General features: G+C 46.0%; 3 protein-coding genes across 4 annotated transcripts in view; 2 read left to right on the top strand and 1 right to left on the bottom strand.

The window, feature by feature from the left end:
• Window positions 1-26,203, top strand: part of LOC149331785 (uncharacterized) — a 297,794-nt gene that overhangs the window by 68,684 nt on the left and 202,907 nt on the right. The gene's annotated exons all lie outside the window — the stretch shown is intronic.
• LOC149331788 (neprilysin-1-like) overlaps window positions 1-26,203 on the bottom strand; it is a 189,526-nt gene that overhangs the window by 15,012 nt on the left and 148,311 nt on the right. The gene's annotated exons all lie outside the window — the stretch shown is intronic.
• On the top strand, window positions 9,155-13,065 carry LOC149331789 (uncharacterized). 2 transcript variants are annotated; one of them, XM_089555570.1, is made up of 5 exons: window positions 9,155-9,288; window positions 9,605-9,656; window positions 10,076-10,194; window positions 11,245-11,435; window positions 12,141-13,065. In XM_089555570.1, the coding sequence occupies exons 3-5, from the start codon at window positions 10,146-10,148 to the stop codon at window positions 12,567-12,569; spliced, it is 669 nt and encodes a 222-aa protein (XP_089411696.1). In that variant the 5' UTR covers window positions 9,155-9,288; window positions 9,605-9,656; window positions 10,076-10,145; the 3' UTR covers window positions 12,570-13,065. The 2 variants fall into 2 exon arrangements, with proteins under 2 accessions (XP_089411696.1, XP_089411697.1); XM_089555571.1 differs by lacking the exon at window positions 10,076-10,194.

A 26,203-nucleotide genomic window follows, 5' to 3' on the forward strand; every position in this document is an offset into this window, starting at 1 on the left:
TCACATAAGTATATTGTCGCTCCTTGCACCCTTCCCAAGTCATATCTTCCACCCCATTTCCGGCCTTGTCACTCTCTTCCTTTGTTCACCTTTTTTTTTTTTTCTCCTAATCCCCTGCTACCAATTCTCGGAAACCATGACACTCCTGTTACCCCCTCCGCCCCCACTTTTTGGCTTTCTCTGTACACAACAGCACCCCCCCCCCCTTTTTTTTCCTTGTCCTCATTTCCCTGTACCACGCTGACTAATCCTTTTATCTGAGTTTTGCAGGTTCACCCAGCGCCTCCCCCCCCCCCACCCCCCCCCCCCCCCCCCCCCCCCCCGTCGCAGCCCCTTCAAAGCCTTTTGTTCATTGCATACCCCCCGGATATAGGTTGTTGCACTATTGCAGCCTAGCGAATGATGATTCACCTCCCTCCCCTTCCTGACACGCGTCCCCTCCCACACCACTTTCCTTCCCCACCCCCCGGGCCTTCCTCCTCGGAGCGAAGGCCCTATATAATCCCTGCCGATGATGAACGCTTTGCCCAGACGAAGACAAGTCCCCTTGTCGAAACGTTGGCTCTAGCAACCTGAGGTTTTCCCCTCTCTTGTTCATTTTGTGATCGCCAAGGACCATCTACCGCACCCTCTCTCTACCATTTACATAAACACGTGATGCAGCTGCATAAAGCCAGCTCTCGCATACTTAAACCATGGAATTGACTACATTGTGATGTTATTACATGTATACCCTAGGCCATAGTGCCCATTTGTGCGAATGTTATTAATCTTATAATGTGATTGGTTTGGTTTATGGTTTGGTTTATGGGGTTTAACGTCCCAAAGCGACTAAGGCTATGAGAGACGCCGTAGTGGAGGGCTCCGGAAATTTCGACCACCTGGGGTTCTTTAACGTGCACTGACATCGCACAGTACACGGGCCTCTAGAATTTCTCCTCCAAAGAAATTCTAGCCGCCGCGGCCGGGATCGAACCCACGTCTTTCGGGTCAGCAGCCGAGCACCATAACCGCTGAGCCACCGTATACTCAATGAAATGAGTACAATCTTGAGAACCAGATGAACATGTTCTTTGTAGTGCACTGTGGTGTTCGCGGGTCCCGGCAAGTAAGAAGCGATACGAAGGCTGCGTAGTACTCAAGAGAATTTTATTGGACCCCATGGTTACACGATAAGGGACCACAGTCCCTCAAACAATACAAGAGTACAGTTCGCGACTAGTGTCGCTCGATTACGGAAAAGCGATCACTCAAGACACGACGGCGACTCCTGTCGCCCTGCAAACAAAAGTCATTCACTGCACGTAATAATGTCCACAGTGTGCGTAGTACTTTATTGGGCAACAGCTGAGATGCGTTCTCCCGCGGCGCTCATGCAGGTGCTCGCTTTTGTAGAGCGACGCCTGACGTCACTTGGCGCGTCATCACGCGTTTCACTTGGTCCACACGAAACGCCGGCACGCGTCTCACGCGGCTCGCGCAGAACGCCGGCCCGCGTCTCACTCGCCTCGCACAGAATGCCGGCACGCGTCTCTCTCGGCTCGCACAGAACGCCGGTACGCGTCATGCACATTTTCGGACATATTAAATTTTCCTAAGCTTATCTGCCTACTGTCCCGGAGTCCGAAGTACGGGTCGTTTTGCTGGCCATGCCCACGACAAAGCCATTAGGAACAGATGGTATCAGGATTACCGATTTAGTGAGAAACTTTGAGAGTATAAAAGAATTATTTCTGTATAACATAAACGAAACACACATTAGCGTTGAAATCCTGACCGACTTGAAATTGATTTGGTAATACCAATATACAAAAATTATTACAGAAGGGTTCACGGCAACTATACACTGATCAAGCCGCCTGGTGGCTCAGTGGTTGTGGCGCTCGGCTGCTGACCCGAAGGACGAGGGCGCGATCCCGGACGCAGCGGTCGCATTTCGATGGAGGCGAATTCATAGAGGCCCATGTACTATGCGCGATGTCTGTGCACGTTAAAGAACCCCAGGTGGTCGAAATTTTCGGAGCCCTTCACTATTCACTACGGCGTCCCTCATAGCCTCAGTCGCTATGGCTCGTTAAAGGGTCAGTCTACTGAATTTTATCGACCATATTTTCTTTGCGGCAACCGATAGCTCTTTACTCAAATTACCGTTTAGCCAGCTGTAGTGCCAAGGAGTGTGGTAGAGCATTTTAAAATAGAATTTATTAATGTGGGAACACATCTGTATGAGATGGTAGTCTCATCTGGCAACCATCTGGATTTCCGCCGCGCGGCGACAAACATGGCGGCTCCCGTCGAAGCCGGACCTCTCGCTTCGAACTGAATTCTCGTTGTTGCTGCCTTATTCAGTGCGTTCACTGGCCATAAATGGGGCGCCCGTCTTTCGCTTCGTCTCATCTCGCCTATAAGGAAACATATAAGAGGTAAATTTGCTTTATTTTAATAATTAGAGTGACGATTCTGCCGCTCCTAGGCTTAAGTGGAGAGTCGGTTTGTTTACAGCAATGGTTCCCGTCCTGACGACCAGATGGCGCCACTATAGCTAAGTTTATTTTTGCGTCTCTGCTAGCATACGCATAACTAAATGTGGGAATGTGCCTGCGTTTTGTGTACGTGTAACTATAAATATTCATGTGATTTACAGAAAAAGCGAGCGGTACGCCTTCTACAGCTTACTAGAACAAAACGTGCGTTTCTCTGACATTGGGGCATACAAATGGTACGTAGTATATTCACTTATGCTTCTACAAAAAAAGACTACCACTTTCTTGAACAAAATGAACGTTTGGGGTCGCCACCATGCTTTTTTACGCGACTTTTAACGCCGAAATAAAATATAAATTCCTGCCTAAACCGGGCGCAGACCCCTCGTTATTGATGTTATAGGGTGCGAACTACCACAATATGCCATTATTTATACACTCATCTCGGTGAGTAGACTGACCCTTTAAACCCGAAAACAAATATACAGTGACCGCAATACTGATTCTCTAACACTCATAAAAAAAAAATAGCCCGTTTGACGCCGTTGTGCATGGAACACAAATGTTAACCACGGTTTAGTACTTCAATCTACTCGGGCTTCAACGCTTTGGTATCCAATGAAATCGATAATTATAACTTAGCACTTGTGCTCTTTGCCGCCCTAAATACAGCGTTTGATGCGTACAATAAACCACAATGTATGACTGCACAAACTTGAAAACTCTATTTATCAGTGTACAGTTTCCATGCTGACTTGTGCATGGGCCTGAATGAGTTTCAGTAGTTTCGTAAGCAGTTGAGTATTTTTATACTTTTGCTGGCATCAGTAGAGACTTGGTTGAAGCAGTTTACTGAGGGTAATTAAGTCAGCATTAAAATTTGTCGGCGCTAGGATGTTTAATGATGGAGATATAATTTGCTTTGTAAACGAGTTTTAAAAATTGAGTTCGGTCTTTGCAAGCTGTAGCAGTTTAGCTTGTGCGCTCACTGGATAGAGGAGCCATTTTAACGAAGAAATTTGTGTAATTTTTGCGCAACTCATGGATATCTATGGGCCTATTTAGATACTGGCTCTTAATACCTCTATACTGTCACTATGAGAAGTGACAGTACAGGAGGGGAAGAAATCTTAATGGTTATCACCGAGGAATAATCATCTTTTTGTGAGTATCAATGTAATGGGTTCTGCTGATGCGATTAGGAAGCATGCTTCATTTTTCTCCAGCGTTATTCTTCGAAAGTTGGTGAAAAGATTTCTATGGAAGTGGCCCCAGATGTTCAAAAATTCTGGCCTCTGCTGCCAGACTTATACGGTCTAGTGGAAATGGTTTTTGTGGAAAGAATTCGTAGATATTAGGATTCGTTTTACTTCGCTCCTTAATTGACAGGATCATAGTGGTATGATTTTGATCAAGCTTTGAAGTTTAAAAAGACAAGCTTTAAACGGGATCGAACCCTTGTCTTCCGGGTCAGCAGCCTAGCGCCACAACCACTGATCCACCACGGCAGCTTGATCAGTGTATAGTCGCCACGAATCCTTCTAGATGCATTTTCATGTATTGGTCTTGCCAAAATAGTTTTCAAGTCGTTCAGGATTTAAACTCTAAGGAGTGTTTTGTTGATGTTATAAAGCAATAACTCTTTTATACTGCCAAAGTTTCTCACTAAATCATCAATCCTGATACCATCTGCTTCTGATTTCATTGTCATGGGCATGACTTGCAAGACGCCCCGTACACCCGACTCAGGGACAATAGGCAGATAAGCTGAATCAACGTAGCAACGTGTTATGAGCTGTGATTCACGTATGAAGCGTCGTTGCAGGCATGATGCGTACGTTCCCGTGAAGTGCCCCAATAGACGATATGCGAAATTGCTTGGTGGTCTGGCAACACCGCGCCCACAATTTCCGGTTTCCATCTTGGTTCGGGCGAGCTCGTCGAGCTGGTGCATCGTACATTCTTGATATCGGTATAGCTGTCATGAATCTTGCGTGTGAAATTTCAACAGGCAAGCTTCAGCTGCTGCATTGTTTTCACTGCTGATCTTTTAACAAATTTAGGTGCTTTCAGTAAGCGCCAACTTCCTTCTACCGCGTCCTGAGCTTCGCTTGAAATCTGGCGCTGATGATCGGCACTGGGAAGCGTGTTGGCAAGTCGAACTCTGCGCCACTGTCATTTTAATTCGCGCAATAAAGCACCGATTTAAGCATCACGCATTATCACGGCTATTTTATTCCCAGGTGGACGCGATTTCAACTGGTGGGGTAGCGAGCGGTTATTTTGCGCTGAGTGGACAGATGTCTTGACAAACTTCTGCGACAGTGTGAACTTTCGTTCGCGCCGACGCCAGGAGCTTCGTGCATTGCAGTATATTCACACAGAACCCTCGAAGAGCTGCGTAATGTGATTCCTTTAGTGAAATGTACGATGCACATCTGCGGTTTTCAACGTCACCGTTTCAGAGCCCGGCGCCGGCTGGTTTTCGCCGCAATTTGTTGAAACCGCGTCTTGCTTAAGACGCAGTTGAAGCGAGTATTGCGATGTTGTCAGTCGATATTAACAAGAGTAAAGTGGGTACATATAATTCAAAATATTGTAAGCGAAGACGCAGTTTTTTTTTTCAGATAAGCACTGAGCTACAGCGGCGACTTGATTAGAGAAAGAGCGTACAGCTTTAGGTGCCTGCACGGACTCGATACGCTGGTCAAGCTGTGTATGCGGGGGTGAAATTTGCATGTTCGGTTGCCTCCGACACTTAATTCGCTTCCTCCCAAACCTACACAAATTTCTTTGTTGCGAAGCAAGCTGTTGCAGCTTGCCACAACGATAAAATCTGATGGCCTGAAGAGTTTTCAGTACAATGTTGCACGTACTTTCTAGCTTGGAAATGCGTCCCACGTTCACAATGAAGTAGTTTTTTTTTCAGACTCTCGCCCCCGGAGATATCGAATGTATAGGAATCCTCAAAAAAAAAAATAAAGCATTCGCACCTCAGTTTTTATACGTAGAATGTATTGCTTCACAAAGACGCCTTAACGCGCATAACATATGCGGGCGCGATCACGTACGACATTATAAGAAAACAATGTGTGGGGTCTTGCAACAACCCCATGGTCCAGAGTGACTGCTAGCCCTTCCAAAACTAATCGAACACGGGAAAAACTTAATTGAACACGTAACAAAAGCAGCAATGTGCGTGTGGTTCTTTGAGTGCGCTTAGTACTCCACGGCATGAGCAATCGAGGTTTTTAGATGGAGCGCACTGAGTGCCCATGGCCGCGATTTACCTGCACATTAATGAACGTGCTTCTTCGCGACTGGAATACATGTTTGAGGAACACAGGCGTAGGCTCGCTCAAAAAAAATTACCTTCTCTATTACGTTGCTCAAGTATGCGTCGACATATATTCACGCCCAACCGGAGAGTTAATAAATGCACTAAATCGTCTTGTAATTTTGATCAGAGGCAACAAAGGATGTGGTCCATATCTTAATGTAAACGCAAATCACCTAGAAAGCTTTGTGAAAAATCAGCGCAGAAAGCGCAAGCTGTGCACTGAATGGATTGCCGACACACGATACCTCACATGGCATTTGCTGTTACTAAAACGTTGGGACAGAGTAAAGAAAAAATAGAAAAGCGAAAAGCTGGAACGCACCTAGTTCTGGCACGGATCGTAGTTTCTTTGCATAGTGGACAGCATAGCGTAACAGCGCATCGTCATTCCACTTTTCAAACGAAGCGCAGCCGTTTTAACCCAATGCAGGGCCGCGGTTTCGTTTTCTGTACCGTACCAACAATTGCGCTCTTTCAGTCTCCCTCGTGTTTTTTCCTGTGTGTGTCCTTTGTGCGCAATTCGTACCTACAACACCATCATGGAGGACTTGGTTCTCGGAGCGCCGAGAGATGGCGCTGCGCATTTCGCATATCGTCTATTAGTCATGCGCCATAAATCTTAGCGATGCTCTTTGCTTTTCCGCATATGACCCTGTACAAGCCAACCTCTTAAACTTCAATATCAAATTCCACAGAAATTTTGCAGGCTAGGTACGCTGGCAGTCATTATATAATAACAAATCTTAATGAACGTCTTGCTGGAAATGTAACGGCGGGCGCCGGCTACTTCATGCTTTCTGGAAGCTTTAGCGGCGGAGGCTAGCTGCAGATGAAACAACGGCGGAAGTTTCGTGACGAGAATAACAAGATGGCGTCATGGCTTATCCACATGTGGCTGGCGTGTAAGTGAGGGCAATGACTCATGCGCGGGAAAAAACCCCTGTTGATATACGAGTGTTGAAAACACTCTTGCGGTACTGGGAAACATGCATTCAGAGGGGTGCAAGAGCACTAAATCAATAAAAGCCTACACAGGCTCCAACGTATATGGTTTGATCCAGTTAGCTGACCTGTGTATCGTGTTACGGCACAAGTTAATGGGTTTAAAGATCCACTTGGGAATTGTACACGCAATGTAATAACGAGAGAAAACATTGCAGTCGTTGTTTCTTATTTTTGTCTTAAAAAGTAATGTACAACATTAAAAGCAGGTCGATGATCTCGTTTAAGTAAACCGACATCCGTCTAACAGAACGCTTAAAACTAAACTTGAAATACAAAAAAGACTGAAGTAAAACGCGGAAAAATAACCAGCACCGCATATGTTTGGTTCCGCTGGTGGACGAACGTTTACTGTGTAGGAAGCTTGGGTTGTATCAACTATGAACAAGCTCATTCACTAGGTTCCTTTTTGCCAATGCTGCAAAGCTGCTACGCAGCAAAACGGTTTTGCTTTATCGCGCGCCGCGACAGATTCGAAGCCCAATACAAACTGCGCCAGATGGGCTCTCCTTCGATTACTTGGAGGACGGCGGTTGGAACCTAGTTCGTCTTTCACATTTGAGGCCTCAGCTTCCAGCTTCGTGAGTCGCGCGAGTTGCTCGGGTTCTTGGTGAGAGATAATTTTGTTTGCTGAATGGTTTCGTCCTCCTTGCAACGAATTTTAGGAGTATTATACTGTTAGATCCACTTTGTGCTCAGCCCATGCAAATTCAACCTGATGCAAGCATTTCAGTGGTGGTGAGGTTCTACATGTAGGGCTTTGAAGCATGTTTTCGCATATATACTTTGGCTGACGTAACCACTGTCGAAATGCTCTTCGTGCTCATAGTCAGGAGAACAGAGTCGCTAAAGGAAAGTGCCTATCGCCTCTCCTGCAGGAAAATATCTTTATGAGCCCTGAAAACCGAGACCTGCTATTTACAAGATGCCGCTATTGCAGCCTGGTGCACACCACTTCTTGAACATATCAACACATTTGTGTTAATGTTTGCACCAGTGAATGCGCAAGAAGGGCAGCTAATCAAAGCCCCAAAGTGCACTCGCCCCCGAAGGGAACGCGTGCGGCTGTCCTGCCCGTCGTCGAACAGCTGTACGCTTAGCTGCTTCTCCCCTACGCAGGCGTTGTTATCGGTGGCGTGATGTCGCGAAGCGAATCTCTAATTGGCCAGATAAAGGAACAAATCATGGTTTACACCTCCAGAGCCTGTATAGAGGCAGCGAGGCGGCGAGCGACGCACTTTATCTGCTCAGCAGACGACATTCGTGTCCGCGTTCGAAAATGGAAGTATTCAGGCGAAAGCCTTCAATGGCTCATACCGTCATTCATTAGCAGCGGGTGTCACACCTTTGGCAGTGTGTTAACTCGGGAACTAAAAGATAGGAAAAAACGAATGGTTGCTTCAGATAGAGGAGGAAAACATGAACCTAGAAGCTACGTTTGATGACTGTAGAATAATTAGTTAATTAGTTATAGTAAAAAATGACAAAATTGCGTCGAAACAACGCATACGCCGATATAGCCTTGGGAATAATGTGACGTCACATCCACTGGAAGTCGTCACGGCATAGTGAAAATTGTCACAGAATAGTCGGAAAAACGCAGGATTTGCGCCAGATTAAGTGGAAAAATGTGTAATTAAGCGTAATTAACACTTAAGCTCCCCGAAAGATCTATAATTTCGGCATCAATATAGCCACGGGAACAGTGTGACGTAACATCCACCAAAAGCCGTCACGGCATAGTGTCCTCGGTTTTCGCCTCTCAACACTGTAGTTACGAAAGTGTCCTCGCAATTTTTTTGACAGTGAGCGGTATGAAAGGTTCCACCTTCTGAGAATGAACCGGTGAAATAAACAAAACAGGCATATCATGGCTGGAGTTTTGAATGTCTACTGAGGCCGCAATTTTCGCCGCTTGTGCCACTGCTCCATAGCAACGCTAGCATGATCGGTAGAGAGATCCTGCTGAACGCTTTCCGTGACACTATCGGCAGTAGTAACTTCCGGTCACATTGTACTCGGTTTCGTACATGAGGTGCAACGCTGTCGAAGATAGCGCTCCTCTTTGCGCTGCCTACATTCGCGACCAAAAAGTAGCGTGCTCCATATGGTGAGCAAAACGTAATAAACAGCTTGCCTGCAGGTTTATTCCATGACTAATTTCTCATGGTCTTGATCAAATGAGCGCTTATCACAGACGACACGCTTTCGCTTTGTCTTGCATTGGACCCCTAGTCCACAAAACAAGCGCGGAGTAACACGCGTCGCTTTATTTGTTCAAGCGGACTATTTTCGTACCTTTCACAGCGTTGCACCTGATGCGTTAGACGCAGTATAAGTGGTCACTCTCTCGCCGCACCGCGGCCTGTCGGAACACCCCTCTTTCTCCCACCGTACATATATAACTGCCGCTCACTTCTGCCCGCTAGCTTCCAGCTTCTGCCATTGTGCCCAGCTGCTGTTGTAAGTGGCAGGTCCCCAAAGGGTCTTTTTCTATCACCTACTAAGTTGCGCAGTTTTGACCAAAAAACAAAGCGCCCGCAGCGCATATTATTTTTCCTTACTTCGAGCGATAGATGGATGCTTTGCTTTCTCCCGTAAGTCAACTTCGTTGACCGAGTGCCAACGTGTGGGATTTAGGAACCAAGTTCATGTTAGGCGGAGCTCTTTTTAATGTAATCCATAAAAAGGCAACGGCATTGGCAAGGGTTTAGTAAAAATTTAATTACTCATTTAGACCTTGTTCTTACGCTTTTCTATTGGCGTATTTTTTTCGCAGACTGTAGTCATCTAGAGTCATCTGATGGCCGCTGCAGAGTCTGACTTGACTGGTACGTTAATACGCTTTTATATTCGAAACGAGTTTCTTACGGTACTCATGGAATAAGTTCGAAATATGAAACGCTCGTATCGCTTCGCACGTAATGTCCTAATTTGAACAAACGCTTCTGCTTCAGGTGGTGCATTCAGTGGAAGGGTGAAGGAAGAATAGTTATCATTTTTTAAATGAAGCCGACCACACTGCTGAAATGTATACCTCTGTATAAATACACTTGTTTGTAGAAATATACATCCGTGTAAACAGTAGGATGTCGAATGAGCAGAGCTGTTCGTGCGTGAAAATAGAGTGAACATGACAGGGTTATGGTTTATTTTGCCCGGTAAGCAAAACCCTCGAGAATTGTGAAAGCGAGCAATACAAATTTCCTTCAGTACGATGCGAGGCTAATACACAATGCTCTCTATCCAGGAAGGCGGGAGCAGGACGGTCGCTACTGGATGCCGTTACAGTCCCACCGTGTTACAGTGCCCTCTGTCTAATGTTTGATGGCAGAAAATCGTCGAGGTGCCCCGTAGCGATAGCAACACGTGAGATATTTTTTGAAATTGTTGGGCGTGCAGAGATGTGCAAACAGGGCGATGGACGATGTGAGACACTGGCGCATAAGGACAGGATTGTGTTGCACTCACGAGCCCGCGTAGAACGTGCATGCAGTTATGAAGTTTCGACCTCTAACTTCGCCAATCAAGAGCCATAATTTAATAAGAGTCACGGTGTTTTTTCAGGACGGTGGACCTGTTACTGCTGCAGTAATAATTTTTTTCCTGAGAGTGTGGTTTTTCCGAAGGACGAAGCCATTCGAGTGCTTGATAATTTATCATTACGAGTAGATTTTTTTGAAATCTATCAAAAGGATCGGTTACACACAGTGGTAGGTTGGTATAGCAGATGGACAAGACATAGCTTGAATCGAAATTATAAAGTTTCAGTGGGTCGGTTATTCTAAAGTGTGACAACAATTTACATTTTACAAAAAACTACATCAAAAATCTCGCCGACTGATTCGTTTTTTGCTGCACAGACATGAACAACTCTATATCACAGTGTGCACATGTTTGGAAGATTTAAGATGACAAGCAAAGAGAGAAAAGCACCCTTATTTTACCATGCTGAAAATAGTTCACCGTTTAGCTAAGCGTAAAGACTGAATATTCAATGGTAATTTTCAAGCATCGTAAGTCGAGGTTTCTCTTGGGCGGTAAATCATCAGTAATCAAACATTCAGAACCATCAGCAGCAAGAATCCCTTCCAAAATGGAGGGTAAAAAATGTGCAGAAATGATTGGAGTCTTGCGTGAGGTTCGCCTCGCCGGTAAAGAACAGAACCCTGTGAAAGTTGAACAAACGCAACCAAACGCCATACCCACGGTGGTCTGGTGACACTCTGGGTTTCCTCCATTATTGAAATCAATTTTTGCACTACCAATTAAACTAACCATCCTTTGATATTTCTTTTTACGGATTTTAATTGCCAAAAAGTGGCTAATCCGCCTCAATTCACTACGATGATTTCTTTATCCACACTCGTATACTTGCAGCGCGCGTATTTCTTGAAAGAATCAACAACGTTCTTGCAGCGCTCGAAAGCCGCCTGGAAAAGGTGCTGGACGCAAAACTCCACGATATGCCATCCTTGTACACTTCCCGACTGGAGCCTGAAAATGCGGGCGCAGACTCTCAGCCTTGCACGGTGGCTGGTCTAAGCAGCCTTCGACGAAACGGACCGCTGCGTGTTGTCTCCAAGGAAAAAATGACGCTTCGATCAGCGGTACGTTTGGCTGTTCCATGATGCGTAACTTTATAAGTGAAATCTGCGAAGGGAAACAGTTTTCTTGTCTGTAGTTCTTTATTTTCTATTTGACTGTTTTGCTTACGAGGTAATAATATTCGATATACAAGACTATCCAAAACACTTGAGCTATAGAAAATTCAAGCGGTAAGGGAGTTTATCTGGGCTACAAAGAGCAGGCTACTGTAATAATCAACTGTAACTTTGACTTCATCTGAAGTGCCTTTGTTGTTGGAACTTGACAGATGGGAAGGGGACGCAGCTATTGGACACTGTATTTAACATATAAAGCGGGACATTCCTAATACAACAGAATAAAGTTTGTTTTGAGCAAACGTGTTGATTCAAGTTTTCTTAAAGGACCAGTGGACGAATAAAAATTATGTGCGATGAAAAGCTGCTTAGACGCTGTAACAAAAAAATGTGTATCTGCGCCCTAGTTTAGAACGAACCAGTATTATCTCAAAGATATGGATTAGTTAGCAGCGCAGCCATGTGGTGTTACTATGCCGCCGCTTGAAAGTTAGCTGTTTACGTAGTACCAGCTGTGTAAGGCAGCTTTACAAGTAACTGCCCAGCCGGCAATGTCTGCGTGCAAATGCTGCAAGAATGCAATGTAGGTGAGACCGGACTGAAGAACCGAGACGTGTTGTAAGTTATCTGACGTACCCGCTTTCTTCGCAGGTGGTGCAAGTTCAGCTGACGTCCGAAAGGCCTCTGATAACATCTCTGCAGTGGGCCTTCGGATTCGGCAGTCCATGCGATGTTACACATCACGGCCTGAGCATTGTGCTTGAGATTCCATTTGTGATTCAGTATGTCCATGCGATGACCGATAGCGGCTGTATAAGGTATCCTATGATTAATCAACAGCCTATCACGTTCACACTGTCGTCTCCACGGACCACTGTCGGCGGTCGAGATGAAAGAGAGGGTGACGAACTCTTGACAGGCGCGCAGCACACCCAAGCGGAAATGTTTGCCACAGCCGCCATCCAGAAGTCTTTGGCAGCAGACAACATCGTGCCCGCGATCACGAAGGAAGTGCATGATGAGCTGACACCAAAACCCGTTAGCCGAAGGAGGCCAGAATTGCCGTCGAAGAGGCATTGAACACAGTCCGCGCTGCACGTTTACAGCAATCAGACAACAATTTGTGTGTAAAGTACTCCAACGTCCTTGCTTGCCTCCTTCCTTGCCTAAATAACTAACTACGGCGATTAGCTGCTGCAACCTTTTAAACAAATTTCTCTCTCAAGCTTCTCTTTTTTTCCTTGGCTGTCGTGAAGTTGAAAGACTGTTTGCGTCTGGGGTCTGGTTTATATGTGCTCTTATTCTCTTTGTATTTTTTTTTTCATGCCCACCATGATGTTCCTGTCGCTCTGGTGGGCTGTTGATTGTCTTTTTAAGCTTTTGTGCACTACACAATTGAATTTATGCGGGGAGAAATGTTACTGCAAGTTTTGAAGTGCCACATATAGTGTCGGATTCCATTGCCTACCGTACGGGCGATGCAAACCTTGTCAAGCGTTAAACACCTTCAATCTTATTCCTAACACTATTAGCTTCTTTATTACGAAAATAAAATGGTTTTACTACATGCCGGAAACGGCGCGTATAATAGTTTTAACACGCGGTTCAATATGTCATACACTTTTAGTATACGCCCTTACTTTTAGTCAGTGATTCCAAACTCAGAGAAAGCGTCCTTGTCTAAGAGAGCAGGGCGCAGGTTTAGGTGCGATTAAAACAGTTGTTGAGTGATGCGACACGTTTCGGAGCCGTTTTGGATTCTTGTTCAGGGATGAAGATAGAGGGAGAAGAGGTAACTCTGCCAAAGCTCTGGGAAATCATGGTCACCTTTGGTGTCAGCTGAGGGTGGAGGAACTACGAGCCAAGTACGCACAACACCTGTTGGCAGGGTGGAGGGAATGCGCTTCGAAGGGTTGCGAAATCTGAACATGTCGCCGTGGCGCAAAAGGCTTAATGATTTCCTTTAATTTCTAAGCGCATTATGTATGTATGATTATCCACGAAGCTGCTGGTTGAACAGATAGGGCTCGACGTCTAAGGCATTTGCAATATGTGAATCCTTTGTGTCGACACTGTTTGCTCTGGGACAGTGCAGCGCTCAGTGCCAAATTTATGGACGTCTTTCTTATGCAGGCTAACCATTAAACCTAAAAAAAATTATTTCGCCGATGATTGGGACGGAGAACTTCACACCTGAATAAACATCATGCCGCTATGATGCTGGAAATTAAAAAGTGAAGGAAAGCGAATCGTAATGGTTACGCAATCTTTCCACAAAACCGTTTCCGACCAGATCGCATCATTCTGGCAGCACTGGGCCAGGATTCTAGATCATGAAGGGGTAGTTCCCTAGAAAGATTTGCACCAATTTTCGAAGAGCAGTGCTAAAGGAAGATGAAAGATGCAACTTAACGGAATCCTAGCGCTAAGAATGCAATATATTGATAGTCACGAAAACGTGCTCATCACTCGGAAATAATGGTTAAGATACCTTCTCATCCTACAGCAGAACTGCTCATACATAGAAGGGAGAGTCTGAAAAGTTAGGTCACCGTGGTGGCTCAGTGGTTATGATGCTCGGCTGCTGCCCACAAAGACGCGGGTTCAATCCCGGCCGCGGTGGTCGAATTTCAATGGAGGTGAAATTCTAGAAGCCTGTGTACTGTGCGATGTCAGTGCACGTAAAAGAAACCCAACTGGTCGAAATTTCTGGAGCCCTTCACTACGGCGTCCTTCATATTCTGAGTCGCTTTCGCACGTTAAGCCCTATAAACCAAAACCAGCCTAAAAGGTTCAAGTAGCGGTATCCTAAAACTAATTTCTTCATTAAAAATGGTTTCGCTATCACACGTGCGCACAAGTTAAATTGCTAGAGATTGCAAATATATCTAATTTCTCAATCTCATTTTAGTACCAAATTATACATTAATAATTAAAATATCCTACTGCAGAATAAATTTTTATGACGACTTTAGTTAACGTCATTAACCTGCTTTAACCAAGTCTTCACTAATGCCAGAAAAAGTATAAAAATATCCAGTGTCTTAGGAAACTACTGACACTTACACAGGCCAATGCACAAGCCAGCATGAAACTGCACATTGACCAATATCAAATTTGTGCAATAATATCTAGTGGTTTATTGTAGGTATGAAAGGCTGTCTCTAGGCCGACGAAGTATTAAGTTATAATTTGTTATTTTATTGGATACCAAAGCGTTAAGGCCCGAGTAGGTTTTTTCAACTGTCGCCTTTACAAAATCCGTACTCAATCGTGATTAGCATTTGTGTTTCCTGCAGAACGACGTCATGAATAAATGGTCTGTTTTTTAAAATGCTTGCTAGAGATTTCAGTATTGCGATTAGGGTATGTTTTTTTTTGCTTATGAGTTTTAACGTCCCAAAGCGACTGAGGCTATGTGGGGCGCCGTAGTGAAGGGCTCCGTTACTTTCGACCACCTCGGGTTCTTTAACGAGCACTGGCATCGCACATTACATGGGCCTCTAGAATTTCGCCTCCATCGAAATTCGACCGCCACAGTTGAGATAGAACCCGAGTCTTTCGGGTCAGCAGCCGAGCACCATAACCCCTGAGCCACCGCGGCAGCTTTATCAGTGTATAGTTACCATAAACCCTTCTAGATCCATTTCTGTATATTGGTCTTACCATAATCGTTTTCATGGCGGTCAGGATTTCAACTCTAATGAGCGCTTCTTTGATGTTATAAACCAATCACTCTTTTAAACTCTCAAAGTAAGTTTCTCACTAAATCGCCAATCCTAATACCACCTGTACCTGGTGGCTGTGCCTTGGGCACGATCTGCAACACGTCCTGTACTCCCGACTCAGGGACAGCAGACAGATAAGCTGAATCATCCGAAGAACGTGTTATGAGCTGTGGCTTTTGTATCAAACCTTGTGACAGCAGGCATGATGCGTACACTCCGGTGAAGTGCTCCAGCTGGTCATGCCGTAAATCGGAGCGATCCTGTTTCCCTTTCCGCAAGCAGCAATCTCCGCAATCTCCCTGTGCAAGTCACCCTGTTATATTTCAACATGAAATTCGAAAGAAATTTTGCAGATCAAGTACGCTGGCAGTCATTATATAATAGGAAATCTTAATGAACATCTAGATACGGATGTTACGGCGGGCGCCGGCTACTTCATGCTATCTGGCAACTTTAGCGGCGGGCGCTAGCTATAGATGAAACAATGGCCGAAGATTCGTGACAAGAATGATAAGAATAAGTTTCGTGACAAGATATCGTCATGGCTTATCTCACGAGTGGCTGGCGTATAAGTGAGGGCAATGCCTGATGAGGGGAAAAAAGCTCATATTACTGTTGAGATAACAGCGGCGGGAGGCGCGGACAGTTAGTGTGACTCATACGGAGGGGGCGGCCACAAGGGGCTGCACTTGTACTGAAGCCCTTTTCAGGCGCCAATTTCGGGCGCTGAAAATGGCGTGCCTGGCATGGGCGCTTGATTTCGATACTTATTTAAAGCTCGCCATCTTAAAATGACTCGGATTGTTTGGAGGGAAGTCCCTTCATAGTTTTTCCCACATTCCGGACTATATTTCGACCCTGTAGACCGCATGAGTTACCGCTCCTTTCGTGGCGCTAGCAACTGTCTTCTCATCCTATAACTGCATTTAACTGTAACTTTTAAATTCAGGAGAAACACTAATGATATTACTTTACCCGCCGCGGTGGCTCAGTGGTTATGGTGCTCGGCTGGCGGCCCGAAAGACGCGGGTTCGATGCCGACCGCGGCGGCCGAATTTCGATGGAGGCGAAATTCTAGAGGCTCGTATACTGTGCGATGTCAGTACACGTTAAAGAACCCAAGGTGGTCGAAATTTCCGGAGCCCTTCACTACGGCGTCCCTCATAGCCTGAGCCGCTTTGGGACGTTAAAGCCAAATGAATCAAATCAAATCAAACTATTGATATTAGAGGGTTTATTGAAAACACTCGGGTGGAGACTGCGTAAGTTGTAACAAGCTTTCAGGTGGGTGCATGAGCACCAGATCAATAAAAGACTATATATGCGCCAACATATAAGGATATGTTGGCGCATATATAGTCTATAGATGCGCATATATAGTCTCTATATGCCCCTTGTATATTGGAATCACATATTTTGAACAGTGTGTAGTCGGTTTGCGAATTCTACACGCGTTGTAATAAGGAGAGGTGACCTTGTAGTCGATATTTTTTATATTTATCATAAAAAAATGTCAAAGATAATAAGCAAGTTGATCATCTCGAATAGCACTGGGACATTCTTCTATTTGAATGCTCACAATAAAACTTCAAATAAAATATTAAAGAGAAACACAGACACACAATCAGCGCCGAATATGCTTGGTTTCTTTGTCAGACGCATGTTTGTGCAGCAAGATTGGGTCGTACTAAAGCACCCAGGTAATGGGCTCAATATTTGAAATGTATTTGCAATGGCCGGTTCTACAAAGTACGAAAGCGAAACCATCCATTTCCAATATTGGACCGATAACCTATGCTTCTTGGGTGTCAGCTATCAACGAACTGATGCTCTCGGTTCTCTTTTGCCGAAGCTTCTCTGCAGCTGAACAGATTTGCATTGCAGCACTGTGAGGACAGTTTGAAACATCGTACAAACCGCGCGAGATGGGCCCTCCTTTGATAAATTGAAGGTCGCCTGTTTTATCCCAGATCGCCTTTCAGATTTCCCATCTCAGCTGGCAACTTCGCCAGCTTTTTCAAGTTGCGCGAGTTATCTTTTTTGTTTGCTGAGTGGTCGTATACTCATTGCAACAACATTTAGGAGATGTACTGTTAGAACCACTCTGTGCTGAGCACATTCAAATTCAACATGATGCAAGCATTCCAAGTGGTGAGGTTGTACACGTAACACTTTGCAGCATGTTTTTGTAAATATACTTCGACTGACGTAACCACTGTCAGGAGAGCACGGTCGCTAATTGAAAGGACCTTTTGACACACTTTCAGGCGTGTTCCATCTTTACGAGCACGGAAAACCGAGACCTGCATTTTGCAGGACGCCGCTATTGCAGCCAAGTGCAAACATGTCAACACATAAGTGGGCGTTCTTTGCATCAGCGAATGAACAGCCAAAGCCAGCTAATCAAAACCCGAAAGTGCTCTCGCAGTCGAAGGGGACGGGTGCAGCGGTCCTGGCCGTCGTAGTATTGCTGTAAGCTTAGCAGACTCTCCCCTACTCAGGCATTGCTATCGACGGCATGATGTCATGAAACGGCTCTCTAATTGGCCAGATGAAGCAACATATCACGGTTCACACCTCCGGAAGAAGCATCGTGGCGGCGAGTGATGCATTTTATCTGCTCAACAGATCACACTTGTCTGCGCGGCCGGAAATGGATGTACGCGGACAGTGAGCGGTACGAAAGCTTCCACCTGCTCAGAATGAATCGGCTAAATAAGAAAAACTGGCATATATCAAAGCTGTAGTCTTTAAATGTTGACTGAGGCCGCAATTTTCGCCGCTTGTGCCGCTGCTCCATAGTAGTAGTAGTGGTTTTATTAAAATAATAATAACCGGAAAGAAATATTTTTGCTAGCCCCGGCATCTGCCATCGCTATGGGAAGCACCGTAGCTTGGCAGCGGGATAGAAGGCAGACTGGAGAGATGAAATGAAAGAGGTGAAGGGACAGCTAAAAAAGGATAAGGGGGAAATAAACGCTAGCATTATCGGTATAGGCAGCCTGCTGAACGCTTGCTGCCCCTATCTGCGGTACACACTTCCGGTCACATTGTACTGTGCTTCATACTTGAGGTACAATGCTGCCGAAGCTAGCGCTCTTGCTTGCGCTGTCAACATCCATGATCAAAACATGGGGCGCTAGTTGCGGTGAGCAAAACAGAATAAATGCTTTGCCTGCAGGCTTATTCCGTGATCGGACGGGAACTGACGTATACAGCAAGGTATGGCTCTGAAAATGGTCTTGCAAAGTCGGCGGTGCATCTTCTCTCCCGGAACATTCAGGGATTTCGGTCGCTGGACAAGCAGGGGGATGTGATGCACTTCGCCCGCGCACAGGACGTCGGAATTCTCTTCCTCCAAGAGTGAAATTTCGATCCGCACACGACATGACCAATGTCGCTGCCAGTAGCTGCCAAAGATGGCGCTGTGACCTCAGGGTTGTGGCAGACCCCACGAAATCTCGAAACATGATGAGTAGTTGCTGCCATAGATGGCGCTGTGATTCAAAGTGGTAGCAGACCCCACGAAATTTCGAAACATGACGAGTAGGATATCACTCCTAAAATAAGTTTTCGCCTTCTCATATATGCATAGCAGGCTCTGTTCCACCGGCTGATTAATTATTGCTCAACCGACATCATCATCTGCAATGCTGCTTCAGCATAGCCGCTTCCAAGAGTACGTATATCTAAATTTGCGAGCCAGATCTCGAGGCCGGGAGCAACGAAGACGAGGTTCGATTTCTAGGCAATAAAAAATTTGGCATGCGTCGCGACACCTTACTGTTTCTCTACAAGGCCTATATGAGACCAATTCTGGAATTCGGTTGCGTCTTGTTCTCTGGTAGCGCAAACTACAAGCTTCAGCCCTTAGCCTTACTGGAAAGGCGTGCCCTACGGCGATGCCTCGGGCTCATAAACTCAGCTTCAAATGCTCGCCTTTGTCTGGAAACCCGTATTCCAGATCTATACTCCCGCTTCCAACTACTCACGGTGCGTACTTTCTTCAGGTCCTTTGACCCGACCCCCGGTGTTAATACTCCCATTTTTCTATTCCACCCACACTTGTTTTTCTCTAATCATTGGCCGCATTATCAGCTTCCGCAAGTTAGGTTCACGCAGAACCTGTTAGCCCCGTTTCAGGTCGATCTGACCTCCTTGCAACGAGTTGCTGACACGCAGGCTGACCACGTCTTCTATTACGACCATATCTTCCCGTCCCATGCAAAACACATGCCCGCAAATATCCTCAATGGTCTTCTTGCTGAGCACTTGCAGCATTTTCCTCATCATGCGGTTCTCTACACTGATGCTTCCGGGAGCTGTGAGAAGGCGGCGATTGGGATATATTCACAGGATATGGCTTTCTGCTATTCCATCGTATTTCTTAATATACTCCTGTATTCTTTACAGAGTTTTTGGCTCTTGCTATGGCTGTTTCTAAAAATTCCGAGGCATGTAGAACGGGTGCTTATCCTTGCAGACTGCCTTTAAGTTTTAGTCTCTCTCCAAACTTCCGGCACCTCTCTATTGAAGCGTTCCCTTAGATTTTTTGTTTCGCGCACAGTAATAGAGGTCCGCTTTTTCTTGGTACCTGGTCATTCGGGCATCTGTTTCAACGAGGTGGCTAATTTAGTGGCAAGGTCAGCTCTCCCTGCCCCTGTAATCTATCCCATACCTCACCTCATTATGTTGGAGAGCTCCCGTTTCCAGCGGTTGCAACATATATCAGCCAGCTTGGATGATCCGTTGCTGAATACCGCGGATTTTCAACATTTAAAGCTCCCGTGGAATGTTCGATCGTTTAAGTCAAAGCTGTGTGAAGTGTCCATGATGCTTTTGCAATGCAGAATCCTCGACCTCAACTTGTACTTATGCAGATGCGGGTTCTCTACGACAAGCCTTTGTAACTCACGGAGAGAAGTTGAAACAATAGACCATTTTCTCCTCTCTTTCCGGCGGTTCGCATTTCAGAGAAAACAGTATTTGGAGGTCCCTCTTTCGAGGTTAGGACTCCCTCGCTAGGACCACTTCTGCTCTCGTATAGTGCGAGCGCCACGGGATTCTCGTTAAGCGCTATTTGCGGCTACCTTCACGATTACATTATTGAAACTGGCTGCTTACCCTGTTAACTGCATATAAAATTCCACCGCATATCCAAAAAGCGTATTTTATTTTATTCCTGGTATATGTAACCTAATTTATTTAAAAAATTCAATAATTAATATATTTTCTAATTTCAGTCATTCTACTATTCTACTTAGTTTCTTTTTCCGCACATATACCTCCTTGGAATTCACCACCGTACCTTGGCCAATCCCCCCGCGTGGGGATGTGCAATGTTTACTGACGAGAAGAAGAAGAAGAAGCAGCAGCTCGTGAGCCTGCCCCTGCCGTTGCTCTTTCGAACCCCAGCACTCGAGCTGTCCGGTTGCTCTCTCGCCTGATCCTGCTAAGACTACCCGTCGGTCTTTTCACGAGCCAGGTGCGCCCTTGCTTGGCCCAGGTCTACCTGCCTTGCCCCTCCACTTCTGCCCATCCTTGGACCGTCCACTGGACAGGCGCCTGTGCCAGCACCACCCCGGTCTCGACTTCTCCCAGGTAACGATCTCAGAGAAGGCTTAGCGGCTACAGCTTTACCGCTCCTGTGGTCCTGGTCCCGGACGCCGCCCCCGCACATAGATGGAAGTGAACAGCTAGCCGCTACCCTATTTTCGGTAGTGTTAAACCAAGCTTTAGCTCGAATTTTATTCAGCCCTCCGCTACCTCGTACTGCTCGATCAGTCCTGTAATATGAGATTTTAAACCCTAGAGTAGAATACGTGCAGGAACGCGACTTGACGGAAGATGATGGGTCCATGTAGTTGATAGTTGGACCGTACACTGGACCGGCGCCTGTGCCAACACCACCCCGGTCTCGACTTCTCCGACGTAACGGTTTCTCCCAGGTAACTATTTTAAAATAGGCTTAGCGGCTACGGCTTTGCCGCGTCTCTGGTCCTGGTCCCGGACGCCGCTCCCTCACATCGATGGAAGTGAATAGCTAGCGTGGTACCCTCTTTTGGGGAGTGCTAAACCAAGCACTAGCTCAAATTTTATAGAGCCTTGCGCTACCACGTTCTGTTCCATTGGTCCTGTAATATGAGATTTTATACTCGAGGGTAAAATACGCTTAGGAATGTGACTTGACGGTAGATGACTCGTCCCCGTAGATGATAGCTGGACCGCCCACAAGACAGGCGTCTGTGCCAACACCGTTCCGGTCTGGACTTCTCCCAGGTAACGGTCTCAGTGAAGGCTGAGCGGCTCAGCTTTACCGCCTCTCTGGTCCTGGTCGCGGACGCCGCCCCCGCACATCAATGGAAGTGAAAAGCCAACACGCTACTCTGTTTTCTGGAGTGTTAAAGGAATCACTAGCTGGAATTTTATAGAGCCTTCTGCTACTTCGGTGTGTTTTATCAGTCCTGTAATGTGAGATTTTAAACCCCTGAGTAGAATACTTGTAGGAACCTGACTTGACGTGCGTCCCTGAATGGCCTAATATTGCAAATTGACGGTTTCACTCTGGTCCTTTGTAGCACCAGTATTTGCCAATACGTTACCCATTGTGCGACGATTTGTGCTACTTTGGAATAAACCAGCCCTGGCCGCGCATTGTCAAACCATATCCTTTAAATGCATTCAAGCAGCACCCTCTGGACTATCCTGGTGACTAGAGAACACTCCCAGGAGGCAGTCACGTGAGATGTCGCTATCGCGCATTTATGCTAGCCGTGGCTGTCTGATAGGCGCCGCTGGAGGCTGAAAGCGCGTCGAATGTTACACCGGCGCTCCCAGCTCACCGTTCGATTTGGGGGGCGCACACTTTGAACTTGGTGTATAACTCTTGCGCAAGCTGGACTTACAAGTTGAGGCAGTTACTGCAAGCAATTTTGAGAAGCGGTGTCGGCAGAACTTCGCTCTCAATTCACCACGCACACGTGCGGTTGTGAGATATACTATTCATCAATATACAGCAATGTGAGCTTAATGTGAGTCCAGAAGGAGTTAGTTGCTCCAGTGCTTCGAGGAGATATGCTTGAGGAATACGCGCCCGAGCCCGGTATCACCACGGGCGCTTTGGCCTGGTAGGTGGAAACCGAATGGAAGGCTGCAGCGCATCATGTGGAGCTCCTTGCGATGTTTTATTAGAGGGCCACACACCCGCTGACGTCACATTGTTTGCTACCAAGGGGACGGCAAATGGATCCAAGAAGTGCCAAGGGGTGCTGTGGGGAATTCAAGGGCTTCTTGTAATTAGCTGAAATGAGATTTAATTCATTTTGGCAAAGGTTGCATATTTCAGTATTCTCTTTACGCGATAGCTTGAAAAGGCCCGTTTGCCAGGAATTCCGGCGTCGGTGTTGTCGTTGTAAGCGAAGCATCACGAGCATAACTCTGGCAAGTAGCGCACAGAGAGGAACGTAGACTGCAGGTGGGCCAGTTAGGTCACGCGACCCAACAGCGTCATCACAACGTTCCCACCTTATAGCGAGCAAACTGCCCACCGTAGCAGGTGGCAGTTAAACTAATGTGTTTGCTCAAAAAGAGCAACCTGGGTCGCACAAGGCCCACCGCTGGGAGCAGCTGGCGTCGCAGGGCAGTGGCGCGCATGGCTTAACCGCTGCACCACTGCGCCAGGAGAGTAATGAGAACTCGCAGGGATCTATGAATGTAAAGTAGAGAATGACCTTCTGCATAAAAGGGAATTAACCCATTACGCTATCGCGTCATACCCTTAAGGCGGAGGGAGCTTTGATGTCTTTTCCGATTTTTTTTTTTACGGATTCATACGCCTCAACCGTCATTGAGGAATGTTGTTCTTGGAAACTGTCTCCTGCATTTTATCGGATCAAGGTGCGATGTTTGCACAGCAGGGCATTGCTTACAGAAAACATCCACTGACTTGCATTCTAATTACCATTACTTTTATTTTTTTCATGCAGTGGTGTCATCTAAGCTTCCAGTGAGCCTTGCGTAAGCGCATTAGCCTGCTGTGGACTACCTGAGGACTTTGACATATTAAACCGGCAAAACCATAGGTGAGTATCGCTGCCAATAGTTAGAGCCATCGGCATAAAATTGTTGGGCTTTCCAATCTGTATCACAAACGTTATCTGGTTACAAGCGTGCTAGGACAGCAGACGCACGAGATAAGGTGGCCCATTGGTCCGATTTGAGTTTGATGTTTGTCACTTTTGGAGCCTACGCCTAGACACTAATGCAACAAGCAAGCAATAAGATACTCACGCTTCACAACTAGTATTAGTAGGAACTAGTGATGAAAGACGTTACGTATATACATAATAAACTAACTCCCTCTCAAGAAGCCGCCGCGGTGGCTCAGTGGTTATGGCACTGTGCTGCTGAACTGAAAGTCGCAGGGTCGATCCCGGCCGCGGCGGTCGAATTTCCCTGGGGGCGAAATTCTAGAGGCGCGCGTACTGTGCGATGTCGATGCTCGTTAAGAAAACCAAGGTGGTCGAAATTTCCGAAGCCCTCCACTACGGCATCCCTCATAGCCTGAGTCGCCTTAGGACGTTAAACACCCCACAGACCACAGCAGTCTCAAATGTGACAACGCGAAAAGGTTTTTCTTGACCAGTCGCAAGAAATCCAGATTTCTTGGACATCACTTTTAACTGGGGGAGCAGTGGATTATTGCAACGTGCTGTTAAAGAAAATATTGGGAGGAATGGTTCAGGATTCCGATTCGCAGCAACATCGTGCTTTTAGATGTTGTCCGGCGCCCTCATCAGGTAGTTAGGGTTGCCTTAGAAAACCATTGGGGCGCGTTTGATATGGTGATCGTCAGGCAACTGTGGAATATCGTAAGATATGCTTTAGCAATATAGATAGAAAATTATAAAAGGTCTAATATTCCGAGGCGTAGCAAAAGCAGAATCGCACCTAGTAGTTATTACTGCCATATAAAACCTGTGGCAGTAATAACTACTAGGTGCGATTCTGCTCTCGCTATTACTGCCATATAAAACCTGTGTGCACGTTAAAGAACCCCAGGTGGTCGAAATTTCCGGAGCCCTCCACTACGGCGTCTCTCATAGCCTTAGTCGCTTTGGGACGTTAAACCCCATAAACCAAACCAAACCAACCATATAAAATCTGCGGAGCATGATTCTGGCAGTATACAGGAGAAAACTAATGGTCCTTAGGAGGGATCGGCAGATAAGTTGAATCTCGTTATGACGAAGTAAGGAATATAACGAAAGAATGATGATTTCCCGTGGAAGCTCTCTCAACACAGGCTATAACGAAGTAATCGCCGGGCCTCTTCAACTTCGTTACAACTGGGTTCAACTCTGTATTGATTTTGGTAATACAATCTTCCAGATGTGAATGAGTAGTGTTCATAAACAACTTCGGCTTATCCAGTTTGGTTTATCGGATTTAACAAACTGTTTCGAAATGGTGACGTTTTCTAAAAAAAATGTATTATCATTAACTTCATGCAGTACTTTTTTTTCTCATCCTCTCAGCTGAGATGGCGCAGATGTCAGAGATGTCCGGTAAGTTGCAAAGCTTTTTCACTAATCCTCATTCCAGGTGCTATAGTTTCTGAGCATCTATGGTAGCATTTCCTTTGTCTAGGTAGGACAGTTTTGGTATAAGGTAAACTGCTAAATTCCAAACATACCCAAAGATAACCATCTGCCATCACTGACACATATCTAATGCCTTTTAACAACGCAAACTTGCCGCATTGGCTACTAGATGGACACTACAGGAATGAATGAAGACAATGATGCAGCGAAAGAGTGTTGTTTCGCCGAGAAAATTAAAGTTAACAACTCTCCGGCCACTGCATTGAAACGTGGTGCGTTAACAACAAAGAGGACTCAATGATCTCCGTTTGTAATTCAATCAATACTAGACCTAGCCTCAGTGATCCTCACAAAAGAAAAGCTATCTGCGTACAGCAGTGCTCTTGCCAAATAGGCTGGTGGTGCCGACGCCCGAGTTTTATTTTTTTGTTTACCCTTTACGATTCTAGAAGCTGCGTTTTAAGTGAAAGCAAGATTTTTTTCATTAGAGCATGGTCATTCATTAGAAGTGGCCTGGTTGAATTCGTGCTCAGTGTGCCTTGAAGCAAGCCGACACAGCTGGAATGGATTAAATCTGGTCGTATTACTGTAGTCAAAGAGAAGGAAACGAGTCAGAGGACGCCGATCGCTGTAGACATCGTAATCCTTTTGTCCTAGGAGGAAAATTTATTAATCATGGTGCTAATAGAGCTCAATATGTTTGCCAAATGAGGCGTAACGTTCACATTATTTTATTAGTTCGAAAGCTTGACACATTTTAAAGGGGCACATCGCTCCTTTGTCGCCATCACCCAGCAATGCAGTTCGTCAACCCTTTGGGCACTGCACTGAAAGTCTGTAGGTAGGCTGTAGATTTTCTGTTGTCTGCTCTTGTCAGCAAACGCAGGACGCCTTGCCTAATTGTAGAAGAAAGAAGGTAGCTGCTCTGCCTACCCACCTTTCTCCCTAAGCCTCTTGATGACGTCAGCAGCAGCCTTAATTCCTCCACCACAGCACTTAGATTCACCGTTCCTCGAAAATATTTAATGTGTGGTGGCGCTATGACAGGAGCTTATAAGATGGCGCTGGTGTGGGGTGTGAACTAGCCTGATTTTCTCGCATAATTTCGCAGAAGATTATCTGCGCGCTCTTCCGGCGTTTTGTACCGTGAAAATAACCTGAAATTTCTGATCCAACCGCTTGCGCTAGCCGGCTCGAAATAGCTCAGCAACTCTCGTTCAGTGCGCTGTACACAGTGTGAGTCACGACGCGAGGGCGCTCTGTGCGCAAATGAGGCCCGTTTTTTGAAGCGAAAAGCTTCACTAGGCTCGTAAACACCGTGCTTCGCGTGAGCCACACTACACATTTGCCACAGCTGCGCATGCGCGAAACCTTGCGTCGTCGC

This window comes from Amblyomma mixtum, chromosome 8 (genome assembly GCF_055824585.1).
Source record: "Amblyomma mixtum isolate Tamu chromosome 8, ASM5582458v1, whole genome shotgun sequence".
NCBI lineage: Eukaryota > Metazoa > Arthropoda > Arachnida > Ixodida > Ixodidae > Amblyomma > Amblyomma mixtum.